Source organism: Megascapheus bottae, chromosome 16, assembly GCF_031878675.1.
Source record: "Megascapheus bottae isolate mThoBot1 chromosome 16, mThoBot2.hap1, whole genome shotgun sequence".
Classification (NCBI taxonomy): domain Eukaryota; kingdom Metazoa; phylum Chordata; class Mammalia; order Rodentia; family Geomyidae; genus Megascapheus; species Megascapheus bottae.
The window spans coordinates 246578-258796 of record NC_143524.1 but is presented as its reverse complement, the minus strand read 5'-3'; the positions used below and the strand labels follow the sequence as shown (position 1 = coordinate 258796).

Sequence of the window (12219 nt, the reverse complement as noted above, 5' to 3'; positions counted from 1 at the left end):
TGGAGGAAGGTGGAGGAGAGAATGGGGTGAGGATCAGTGGAGGAGGAAGGTGGAGGAGTGAATGGGGTGAGGATCAGTGGAGGAGGAAGGTGGAGGAGTGAATGGGGTGAGGATCAGTGGAGGAGGAAGGTGGAGGAGTGAATGGGGTGAGGATCAGTGGAGGAGGAAGGTGGAGGAGTGAATGGGGTGAGGATCAGTGGAGGAGGAAGGTGGAGGATTGAATGGGGTGAGGATCAGTGGAGGAGGAAGGTGGAGGAGTGAATGGGGTGAGGATCAGTGGAGGAGGAAGGTGGAGGAGTGAATGGGGTGAGGATCAGTGGAGGAGGAAGGTGGAGGAGTGAATGGGATGAGGATCAGTGGAGGAGGAAGGTGGAGGAGTGAATGGGATGAGGACTCAGTGGAGGAGGAAGGTGGAGGAGTGAATGGGATGAGGACTCAGTGGAGGAGGAAGGTGGAGGAGTGAATGGGATGAGGACTCAGTGGAGGAGGAAGGTGGAGGAGTGAATGGGATGAGGATCAGTGGAGGAGGAAGGTGGAGGAGAGAATGGGGTGAGGATCAGTGGAGGAGGAAGGTGGAGGAGTGAATGGGGTGAGGATCAGTGGAGGAGGAAGGTGGAGGAGTGAATGGGGTGAGGACTCAGAAGAGGAGGAAGGTGGAGGAGTGAATGGGGTGAGGATCAGTGGAGGAGCAAGGTGGAGGAGTGAATGGGATGAGGATCAGTGGAGGAGGAAGGTGGAGGAGTGAATGGGATGAGGACTCAGTGGAGGAGGAAGGTGGAGGAGTGAATGGGGTGAGGATCAGTGGAGGAGGAAGGTGGAGGAGTGAATGGGATGAGGATCAGTGGAGGAGGAAGGTGGAGGAGTGAATGGGATGAGGACTCAGTGGAGGAGGAAGGTGGAGGAGTGAATGGGATGAGGACTCAGTGGAGGAGGAAGGTGGAGAAGTGAATGGGATGAGGATCAGTGGAGGAGGAAGGTGGAGGAGAGAATGGGGTGAGGACTCAGTGGAGGAGGAAGGTGGAGGAGTGAATGGGGTGAGGATCAGTGGAGGAGGAAGGTGGAGGAGTGAATGGGGTGAGGGCTCAGTGGAGGAGGAAGGTGGAGGAGTGAATGGGATGAGGATCAGTGGAGGAGGAAGGTGGAGGAGTGAATGGGGTGAGGGCTCAGTGGAGGAGGAAGGTGGAGGAGTGAATGGGATGAGGATCAGTGGAGGAGGAAGGTGGAGGAGTGAATGGGATGAGGATCAGTGGAGGAGGAAGGTGGAGGAGAGAATGGGGTGAGGACTCAGAAGAGGAGGAAGGTGGAGGAGTGAATGGGGTGAGGATCAGTGGAGGAGGAAGGTGGAGGAGTGAATGGGATGAGGACTCAGTGGAGGAGGAAGGTGGAGGAGTGAATGGGGTGAGGATCAGTGGAGGAGGAAGGTGGAGGAGTGAATGGGGTGAGGATCAGTGGAGGAGGAAGGTGGAGGAGTGAATGGGATGAGGATCAGTGGAGGAGGAAGGTGGAGGAGTGAATGGGATGAGGACTCAGTGGAGGAGGAAGGTGGAGGAGTGAATGGGATGAGGACTCAGTGGAGGAGGAAGGTGGAGGAGTGAATGGGGTGAGGATCAGTGGAGGAGGAAGGTGGAGGAGTGAATGGGGTGAGGATCAGTGGAGGAGGAAGGTGGAGGAGTGAATGGGGTGAAGATCAGTGGAGGAGGAAGGTGGAGGAGTGAATGGGATGAGGATCAGTGGAGGAGGAAGGTGGAGGAGTGAATGGGGTGAGGACTCAGTGGAGGAGGAAGGTGGAGGAGTGAATGGGATGAGGACTCAGTGGAGGAGGAAGGTGGAGGAGTGAATGGGGTGAGGATCAGTGGAGGAGGAAGGTGGAGGAGTGAATGGGGTGAGGATCAGTGGAGGAGGAAGGTGGAGGAGTGAATGGGATGAGGACTCAGTGGAGGAGGAAGGTGGAGGAGTGAATGGGGTGAAGATCAGTGGAGGAGGAAGGTGGAGGAGTGAATGGGATGAGGATCAGTGGAGGAGGAAGGTGGAGGAGTGAATGGGGTGAGGACTCAGTGGAGGAGGAAGGTGGAGGAGTGAATGGGATGAGGACTCAGTGGAGGAGGAAGGTGGAGGAGTGAATGGGGTGAGGATCAGTGGAGGAGGAAGGTGGAGGAGTGAATGGGGTGAAGATCAGTGGAGGAGGAAGGTGGAGGAGTGAATGGGATGAGGATCAGTGGAGGAGGAAGGTGGAGGAGTGAATGGGATGAGGACTCAGTGGAGGAGGAAGGTGGAGGAGTGAATGGGATGAGGACTCAGTGGAGGAGGAAGGTGGAGGAGTGAATGGGGTGAGGATCAGTGGAGGAGGAAGGTGGAGGAGTGAATGGGGTGAGGATCAGTGGAGGAGGAAGGTGGAGGAGTGAATGGGGTGAAGATCAGTGGAGGAGGAAGGTGGAGGAGTGAATGGGATGAGGATCAGTGGAGGAGGAAGGTGGAGGAGTGAATGGGGTGAGGACTCAGTGGAGGAGGAAGGTGGAGGAGTGAATGGGATGAGGACTCAGTGGAGGAGGAAGGTGGAGGAGTGAATGGGGTGAGGATCAGTGGAGGAGGAAGGTGGAGGAGTGAATGGGGTGAGGATCAGTGGAGGAGGAAGGTGGAGGAGTGAATGGGGTGAGGATCAGTGGAGGAGGAAGGTGGAGGAGTGAATGGGGTGAGGACTCAGTGGAGGAGGAAGGTGGAGGAGTGAATGGGATGAGGACTCAGTGGAGGAGGAAGGTGGAGGAGTGAACGGGGTGAGGATCAGTGGAGGAGGAAGGTGGAGGAGTGAATGGGATGAGGACTTAGTGGAGGAGGAAGGTGGAGGAGTGAATGGGGTGAGGACTCAGTGGAGGAGGAAGGTGGAGGAGTGAATGGGGTGAGGATCAGTGGAGGAGGAAGGTGGAGGAGTGAATGGGATGAGGATCAGTGGAGGAGGAAGGTGGAGGAGTGAATGGGATGAGGACTCAGTGGAGAAGGAAGGTGGAGGAGTGAATGGGGTGAGGATCAGTGGAGGAGGAAGGTGGAGGAGTGAATGGGATGAGGATCAGTGGAGGAGGAAGGTGGCGGAGTGAATGGGGTGAGGATCAGTGGAGGAGGAAGGTGGAGGAGTGAATGGGGTGAGGATCAGTGGAGGAGGAAGGTGGAGGAGTGAATGGGATGAGGATCAGTGGAGGAGGAAGGTGGAGGAGTGAATGGGATGAGGACTCAGTGGAGGAGGAAGGTGGAGGAGTGAATGGGGTGAGGATCAGTGGAGGAGGAAGGTGGAGGAGTGAATGGGATGAGGATCAGTGGAGGAGGAAGGTGGAGGAGAGAATGGGGTGAGGACTCAGAAGAGGAGGAAGGTGGAGGAGTGAATGGGATGAGGACTCAGTGGAGGAGGAAGGTGGAGGAGTGAATGGGATGAGGATCAGTGGAGGAGGAAGGTGGAGGAGAGAATGGGGTGAGGATCAGTGGAGGAGGAAGGTGGAGGAGTGAATGGGGTGAGGATCAGTGGAGGAGGAAGGTGGAGGAGTGAATGGGATGAGGATCAGTGGAGGAGGAAGGTGGAGGAGTGAATGGGGTGAGGATCAGTGGAGGAGGAAGGTGGAGGAGTGAATGGGGTGAGGATCAGTGGAGGAGGAAGGTGGAGGAGTGAATGGGGTGAGGACTCAGAAGAGGAGGAAGGTGGAGGAGTGAATGGGGTGAGGACTCAGTGGAGGAGGAAGGTGGAGGAGTGAATGGGGTGAGGATCAGTGGAGGAGGAAGGTGGAGGAGTGAATGGGATGAGGATCAGTGGAGGAGGAAGGTGGAGGAGTGAATGGGATGAGGATCAGTGGAGGAGGAAGGTGGAGGAGTGAATGGGATGAGGATCAGTGGAGGAGGAAGGTGGAGGAGTGAATGGGGTGAGGATCAGTGGAGGAGGAAGGTGGAGGAGTGAATGGGATGAGGATCAGTGGAGGAGGAAGGTGGAGGAGTGAATGGGGTGAGGACTCAGTGGAGGAGGAAGGTGGAGGAGTGAATGGGGTGAGGATCAGTGGAGGAGGAAAGTGGAGGAGTGAATGGGATGAGGATCAGTGGAGGAGGAAGGTGGAGGAGTGAATGGGATGAGGACTCAGTGGAGGAGGAAGGTGGAGGAGTGAATGGGATGAGGACTCAGTGAGGAGGAAGGTGGAGGAGTGAATGGGATGAGGATCAGTGGAGGAGGAAGGTGGAGGAGAGAATGGGGTGAGGACTCAGTGGAGGAGGAAGGTGGAGGAGTGAATGGGGTGAGGATCAGTGGAGGAGGAAGGTGGAGGAGTGAATGGGGTGAGGGCTCAGTGGAGGAGGAAGGTGGAGGAGTGAATGGGATGAGGATCAGTGGAGGAGGAAGGTGGAGGAGTGAATGGGGTGAGGGCTCAGTGGAGGAGGAAGGTGGAGGAGTGAATGGGATGAGGATCAGTGGAGGAGGAAGGTGGAGGAGTGAATGGGATGAGGATCAGTGGAGGAAGAAGGTGGAGGAGAGAATGGGGTGAGGACTCAGAAGAGGAGGAAGGTGGAGGAGTGAATGGGGTGAGGATCAGTGGAGGAGGAAGGTGGAGGAGAGAATGGGGTGAGGACTCAGTGGAGGAGGAAGGTGGAGGAGTGAATGGGGTGAGGATCAGTGGAGGAGGAAGGTGGAGGAGTGAATGGGGTGAGGATCAGTGGAGGAGGAAGGTGGAGGAGTGAATGGGGTGAGGATCAGTGGAGGAGGAAGGTGGAGGAGTGAATGGGGTGAGGACTCAGTGGAGGAGGAAGGTGGAGGAGTGAATGGGGTGAGGATCAGTGGAGGAGGAAGGTGGAGGAGTGAATGGGGTGAGGATCAGTGGAGGAGGAAGGTGGAGGAGTGAATGGGGTGAGGATCAGTGGAGGAGGAAGGTGGAGGAGAGAATGGGGTGAGGACTCAGTGGAGGAGGAAGGTGGAGGAGAGAATGGGGTGAGGATCAGTGGAGGAGGAAGGTGGAGGAGTGAATGGGATGAGGACTTAGTGGAGGAGGAAGGTGGAGGAGTGAATGGGGTGAGGACTCAGTGGAGGAGGAAGGTGGAGGAGTGAATGGGGTGAGGATCAGTGGAGGAGGAAGGTGGAGGAGTGAATGGGGTGAGGATCAGTGGAGGAGGAAGGTGGAGGAGTGAATGGGGTGAGGATCAGTGGAGGAGGAAGGTGGAGGAGTGAATGGGGTGAGGATCAGTGGAGGAGGAAGGTGGAGGAGTGAATGGGGTGAGGACTCAGTGGAGGAGGAAGGTGGAGGAGTGAATGGGGTGAGGATCAGTGGAGGAGGAAGGTGGAGGAGTGAATGGGGTGAGGATCAGTGGAGGAGGAAGGTGGAGGAGTGAATGGGGTGAGGACTCAGTGGAGGAGGACGGTGGAGGAGTGAATGGGATGAGGATCAGTGGAGGAGGAAGGTGGAGGAGTGAATGGGATGAGGATCAGTGGAGGAGGAAGGTGGAGGAGTGAATGGGGTGAGGACTCAGTGGAGGAGGAAGGTGGAGGAGTGAATGGGGTGAGGATCAGTGGAGGAGGAAGGTGGAGGAGTGAATGGGGTGAGGATCAGTGGAGGAGGAAGGTGGAGGAGTGAATGGGATGAGGATCAGTGGAGGAGGAAGGTGGAGGAGTGAATGGGGTGAGGATCAGTGGAGGAGGAAGGTGGAGGAGTGAATGGGATGAGGATCAGTGGAGGAGGAAGGTGGAGGAGTGAATGGGGTGAGGACTCAGTGGAGGAGGAAGGTGGAGGAGTGAATGGGATGAGGATCAGTGGAGGAGGAAGGTGGAGGAGTGAATGGGATGAGGATCAGTGGAGGAGGAAGGTGGAGGAGTGAATGGGGTGAGGACTCAGTGGAGGAGGAATGTGGAGGAGTGAATGCGGTGAGGATCAGTGGAGGAGGAAGGTGGAGGAGAGAATGGGATGAGGATCAGTGGAGGAGGAAGGTGGAGGAGTGAATGGGGTGAGGATCAGTGGAGGAGGAAGGTGGAGGAGTGAATGGGGTGAGGATCAGTGGAGGAGGAAGGTGGAGGAGTGAATGGGGTGAGGATCAGTGGAGGAGGAAGGTGGAGGAGTGAATGGGGTGAGGACTCAGTGGAGGAGGAAGGTGGAGGAGTGAATGGGATGAGGATCAGTGGAGGAGGAAGGTGGAGGAGTGAATGGGATGAGGATCAGTGGAGGAGGAAGGTGGAGGAGTGAATGGGGTGAGGATCAGTGGAGGAGGAAGGTGGAGGAGTGAATGGGGTGAGGACTCAGTGGAGGAGGAAGGTGGAGGAGTGAATGGGATGAGGATCAGTGGAGGAGGAAGGTGGAGGAGTGAATGGGATGAGGATCAGTGGAGGAGGAAGGTGGAGGAGTGAATGGGGTGAGGACTCAGTGGAGGAGGAAGGTGGAGGAGTGAATGGGATGAGGACTCAGTGGAGGAGGAAGGTGGAGGAGTGAATGGGATGAGGACTCAGTGGAGGAGGAAGATGGAGGAGAGAATGGGGTGAGGATCAGTGGAGGAGGAAGGTGGAGGAGTGAATGGGGTGAGGATCAGTGGAGGAGGAAGGTGGAGGAGTGAATGGGATGAGGATCAGTGGAGGAGGAAGGTGGAGGAGTGAATGGGGTGAGGATCAGTGGAGGAGGAAGGTGGAGGAGTGAATGGGGTGAGGATCAGTGGAGGAGGAAGGTGGAGGAGTGAATGGGGTGAGGACTCAGTGGAGGAGGAAGGTGGAGGAGTTAATGGGGTGAGGATCAGTGGAGGAGGAAGGTGGAGGAGTGAATGGGGTGAGGATCAGTGGAGGAGGAAGGTGGAGGAGTGAATGGGGTGAGGATCAGTGGAGGAGGAAGGTGGAGGAGTGAATGGGATGAGGACTCAGTGGAGGAGGAAGGTGGAGGAGTGAATGGGGTGAGGATCAGTGGAGGAGGAAAGTGGAGGAGTGAATGGGATGAGGATCAGTGGAGGAGGAAGGTGGAGGAGTGAATGGGATGAGGACTCAGTGGAGGAGGAAGGTGGAGGAGTGAATGGGATGAGGACTCAGTGGAGGAGGAAGGTGGAGGAGTGAATGGGATGAGGATCAGTGGAGGAGGAAGGTGGAGGAGAGAATGGGGTGAGGACTCAGTGGAGGAGGAAGGTGGAGGAGTGAATGGGATGAGGATCAGTGGAGGAGGAAGGTGGAGGAGTGAATGGGGTGAGGACTCAGTGGAGGAGGAAGGTGGAGGAGTGAATGGGGTGAGGATCAGTGGAGGAGGAAGGTGGAGGAGTGAATGGGGTGAGGACTCAGTGGAGGAGGAAGGTGGAGGAGTGAATGGGGTGAGGATCAGTGGAGGAGGAAGGTGGAGGAGTGAATGGGATGAGGACTCAGTGGAGGAGGAAGGTGGAGGAGTGAATGGGGTGAGGATCAGTGGAGGAGGAAGGTGGAGGAGAGAATGGGGTGAGGACTCAGTGGAGGAGGAAGGTGGAGGAGTGAATGGGGTGAGGATCAGTGGAGGAGGAAGGTGGAGGAGTGAATGGGGTGAGGATCAGTGGAGGAGGAAGGTGGAGGAGTGAATGGGGTGAGGATCAGTGGAGGAGGAAGGTGGAGGAGTGAATGGGGTGAGGACTCAGTGGAGGAGGAAGGTGGAGGAGTGAATGGGGTGAGGATCAGTGGAGGAGGAAGGTGGAGGAGTGAATGGGGTGAGGATCAGTGGAGGAGGAAGGTGGAGGAGTGAATGGGGTGAGGATCAGTGGAGGAGGAAGGTGGAGGAGAGAATGGGGTGAGGACTCAGTGGAGGAGGAAGGTGGAGGAGAGAATGGGGTGAGGATCAGTGGAGGAGGAAGGTGGAGGAGTGAATGGGATGAGGACTTAGTGGAGGAGGAAGGTGGAGGAGTGAATGGGGTGAGGACTCAGTGGAGGAGGAAGGTGGAGGAGTGAATGGGGTGAGGATCAGTGGAGGAGGAAGGTGGAGGAGTGAATGGGGTGAGGATCAGTGGAGGAGGAAGGTGGAGGAGTGAATGGGGTGAGGATCAGTGGAGGAGGAAGGTGGAGGAGTGAATGGGGTGAGGACTCAGTGGAGGAGGAAGGTGGAGGAGTGAATGGGGTGAGGATCAGTGGACGAGGAAGGTGGAGGAGTGAATGGGGTGAGGATCAGTGGAGGAGGAAGGTGGAGGAGTGAATGGGGTGAGGACTCAGTGGAGGAGGACGGTGGAGGAGTGAATGGGATGAGGATCAGTGGAGGAGGAAGGTGGAGGAGTGAATGGGATGAGGATCAGTGGAGGAGGAAGGTGGAGGAGTGAATGGGGTGAGGACTCAGTGGAGGAGGAAGGTGGAGGAGTGAATGGGGTGAGGATCAGTGGAGGAGGAAGGTGGAGGAGTGAATGGGGTGAGGATCAGTGGAGGAGGAAGGTGGAGGAGTGAATGGGATGAGGATCAGTGGAGGAGGAAGGTGGAGGAGTGAATGGGGTGAGGATCAGTGGAGGAGGAAGGTGGAGGAGTGAATGGGATGAGGATCAGTGGAGGAGGAAGGTGGAGGAGTGAATGGGGTGAGGACTCAGTGGAGGAGGAAGGTGGAGGAGTGAATGGGATGAGGATCAGTGGAGGAGGAAGGTGGAGGAGTGAATGGGATGAGGATCAGTGGAGGAGGAAGGTGGAGGAGTGAATGGGGTGAGGACTCAGTGGAGGAGGAATGTGGAGGAGTGAATGGGGTGAGGATCAGTGGAGGAGGAAGGTGGAGGAGAGAATGGGATGAGGATCAGTGGAGGAGGAAGGTGGAGGAGTGAATGGGGTGAGGATCAGTGGAGGAGGAAGGTGGAGGAGTGAATGGGGTGAGGATCAGTGGAGGAGGAAGGTGGAGGAGTGAATGGGGTGAGGATCAGTGGAGGAGGAAGGTGGAGGAGTGAATGGGGTGAGGACTCAGTGGAGGAGGAAGGTGGAGGAGTGAATGGGATGAGGTTCAGTGGAGGAGGAAGGTGGAGGAGTGAATGGGATGAGGATCAGTGGAGGAGGAAGGTGGAGGAGTGAATGGGGTGAGGATCAGTGGAGGAGGAAGGTGGAGGAGTGAATGGGGTGAGGACTCAGTGGAGGAGGAAGGTGGAGGAGTGAATGGGATGAGGATCAGTGGAGGAGGAAGGTGGAGGAGTGAATGGGATGAGGATCAGTGGAGGAGGAAGGTGGAGGAGTGAATGGGGTGAGGACTCAGTGGAGGAGGAAGGTGGAGGAGTGAATGGGATGAGGACTCAGTGGAGGAGGAAGGTGGAGGAGTGAATGGGATGAGGACTCAGTGGAGGAGGAAGATGGAGGAGAGAATGGGGTGAGGATCAGTGGAGGAGGAAGGTGGAGGAGTGAATGGGGTGAGGATCAGTGGAGGAGGAAGGTGGAGGAGTGAATGGGATGAGGATCAGTGGAGGAGGAAGGTGGAGGAGTGAATGGGATGAGGATCAGTGGAGGAGGAAGGTGGAGGAGTGAATGGGGTGAGGATCAGTGGAGGAGGAAGGTGGAGGAGTGAATGGGGTGAGGATCAGTGGAGGAGGAAGGTGGAGGAGTGAATGGGGTGAGGACTCAGTGGAGGAGGAAGGTGGAGGAGTTAATGGGGTGAGGATCAGTGGAGGAGGAAGGTGGAGGAGTGAATGGGGTGAGGATCAGTGGAGGAGTAAGGTGGAGGAGTGAATGGGGTGAGGATCAGTGGAGGAGGAAGGTGGAGGAGTGAATGGGATGTGGACTCAGTGGAGGAGGAAGGTGGAGGAGTGAGTGGGATGAGGACTCAGTGGAGGAGGAAGGTGGAGGAGTGAATGGGGTGAGGACTCAGTGGAGGAGGAAGGTAGGGGAGGGAATGTGGGTGCCAAGCCCCTGCTTCTGCTTCTGCACAGCCTGTATGACATTTACTGGACCCAGGAGATGGAGGAGCAGCTCCAGGCCCTAGAGGAAGCCAGGCCGTCTCTGAGGATCATCTCCTGATGGACTCCTCCCTGGCCTCTGGCCAGCACTTCTGAGCACAACCTGATTTTAGTAGTTCAGGCTGTTGGTTCCAGTTAGAAAGAAACAACAATCATTTCTGCAAGAGAAATTTATTAGACACTTTGTAATTATTAAAACCCTTTGTGGTTTCCACCTTGTGTGGAAATCCTTCATTGTGGCCCTGTGCAATTCTTGTGTCCTCTGGCTGCCTAGCAGAGTGTAGCAGCACTACCACTGCAAATGCGGTATTCACTCTCCACGAGCTCCAGTGGCCACCGTTTGTGGCTCCTGTCTTGTGCTGAGATCAGCCTCCCCCCCCCCCCCCCCGGAAAATAAATAGAAGGTAGAGGAAAGGTTTGTGGATGTTTTTACCACAAAGCAGTGACAAACGTTTGAGGGGACAGATTATGCTACGATTTGGACATTATATAAACTGGAGTAAAACATGAAAATGTGGCAGAGGCAGTGCTTCCAACTGACTTCATTTTAGGTTTTTAAAAAAATTTTTGGGTGTCATGAGACTTGAACTCTGGGCCTGGGTGCTGCCCCTGAGCTCTTCAGCTCTTCAGCTCAAGGCTGCCACCCTCCCCCTTGAGCCACAGCACCTCTAGCTTTCTGGTGGTTGATTGGAGATGAGTCTCACAGACCTTTTAATGCCCGGGTTGGCTTTAAACCACGATCCTCCGATCTCAGCCTCCTGAGTAGCTGGGAGCACAGGCGCGAGCCACAGCGCCCCGCTAAATTTAGCTTTTGATGAATCAAAGCCTCATTTGTCTGGTCAGTGAAGTTACTGCCTAGTTCAGACGTCATTGTGCACAGAGAAGGACACAGCCTGTAACCAGCACTGTTCCTGTCAGAGCCAGCCCTCCACACCCAGGGCCACCCAGAAGCAAGGCTCAGAGGGCAGGCAATTCCAAAAACCTGGATGTGGAGCAGGAGCACCAGCTGGGAGTGGAGACGTGAAAGGACAGTACCTACCCTGGCCCTGAATTCAAGCCCTAGTACCGGCACACACACACACATTTGCTTCACCGGCGCAGTGGCTCACGCCTGTGTTGTCACGAGGCTCTCTTGCTCATGGCTGGCATTCTTACCATTAGAGCCATGATTCTGACTTATTGCTGGTTCATTGGAGTCTCACGGACTTTTCTGCCTAGACTGACTTCCAACTGTGACCCTCCAGGTCTGGGCCTCCTGAGTAGCTGGGATTGCCAGTGTGAGCTTGCTTCAGACCACAGTTCTCATACACACATTTTTTTTTTTTGCCAGTCCTGGGGCTTGAACCCAGGGTCTGGGCACTGTTCTTGGACTTTCTCAAGGCAGCTACACTGGAGCCATAGCACCACTTCCAGCTTTTTTTCCTTTGTACGTGGTAACAAGGAATCCAAGCTGGGTTTTCCTGCATGCTAGGCGAGCACTCTTTTACTAGGCCACACTCCCGGCCTCTGGCTTTTTTTTTTTTTTAAAGGGTAGGCTTCAATCCCACCAAATACCTCAGTCTCCTAGGTGCTACGACTGAACTTATCAAAACTACTGAGGGGGCAGGGAGTGTGGCCTAGTGGTAGAGTGCTTGCCTAGCACACACGAAGACCTGGATTTGATTTCTTGGTACCACATACATAGAAAAGCCAGAAGTGGTTCTGTGGCTCAAGTGGTAGAGCTCCACCCTCGAGAAAGCCCAAGGACAGTGCCCATGCCCCAAGTTCAGCCCCCAGGATTGGCAAAAAACAAAAATAAAAAACGACTGAGGTCTTCCGAGAGCATTCTGAGAAGATAGCTGCTCTTTCCTGTCCCGTCCCCCCATGGCCCCGTCCCCGGCAAGAGGTGATACGGCAGGTAGTGCACAGCTGTGACTGTGGCACAGGTCTGTGCTGTTGACCGACATCACCTCCCCTCCTCAGCCACTGCTACTTTTTCTGAGAGGTTTCTGGAGAGGTGGAGCAGCAAAATGGGAACAGGAAAGATGGCTGGAGGCTGAGCACCTTCACGTTACTTTATTTGTTCTGTCTGCTCATGGCAACGACTCAGGGGTTTGAGAGAGACAGGTAGCAGCCAGGACACAGGCCCACAGGACTTGGGGTGTCCAAGGGCCAGTCTGGTGACCTCCAACCCGTCCACACCCCTCCAGGTTACTAGAGCGGGTTCAGTGAAGGCTCCATGCTGATCCACTGCTCTTCAGCCATCTTGCTGGTGGGTGGTTGCCCCTCACTTGTGTACCCGAGGGACGGAGCAGCAGGTCGTGCCTGTGGGCAGGGGAGGGCCTCTACCCAGGCACGGGGAGGGAGGCCTCGCCTGTGCTGTGCTGCGCCCCT

The 12219-nt window shown here is 55.9% G+C and overlaps 1 protein-coding gene and 1 long non-coding RNA gene across 3 annotated transcripts in view; both read left to right on the top strand.

The window, feature by feature from the left end:
• The window catches only part of LOC150052173 (uncharacterized), an 8370-nt gene extending 7249 nt beyond the window's left edge, over positions 1–1121 (top strand). Inside the window, exon 4 of the long non-coding RNA XR_016537992.1 lies at positions 1058–1121. This is a non-coding gene — a long non-coding RNA (uncharacterized LOC150052173). The remainder of the gene's footprint in view (positions 1–1057) is intronic.
• The window catches only part of Rnh1 (ribonuclease/angiogenin inhibitor 1), a 41604-nt gene extending 31548 nt beyond the window's left edge, over positions 1–10056 (top strand). For both annotated transcript variants that reach the window (XM_090347077.1, XM_090347076.1), the window contains exon 10: positions 9820–10056. In XM_090347077.1, coding sequence (XP_090203203.1) covers positions 9820–9907 — 88 coding nt within the window. In that variant the 3' untranslated portion in view covers positions 9908–10056. The remainder of the gene's footprint in view (positions 1–9819) is intronic.
• Positions 10057–12219: the final 2163 nt, after the last annotated feature.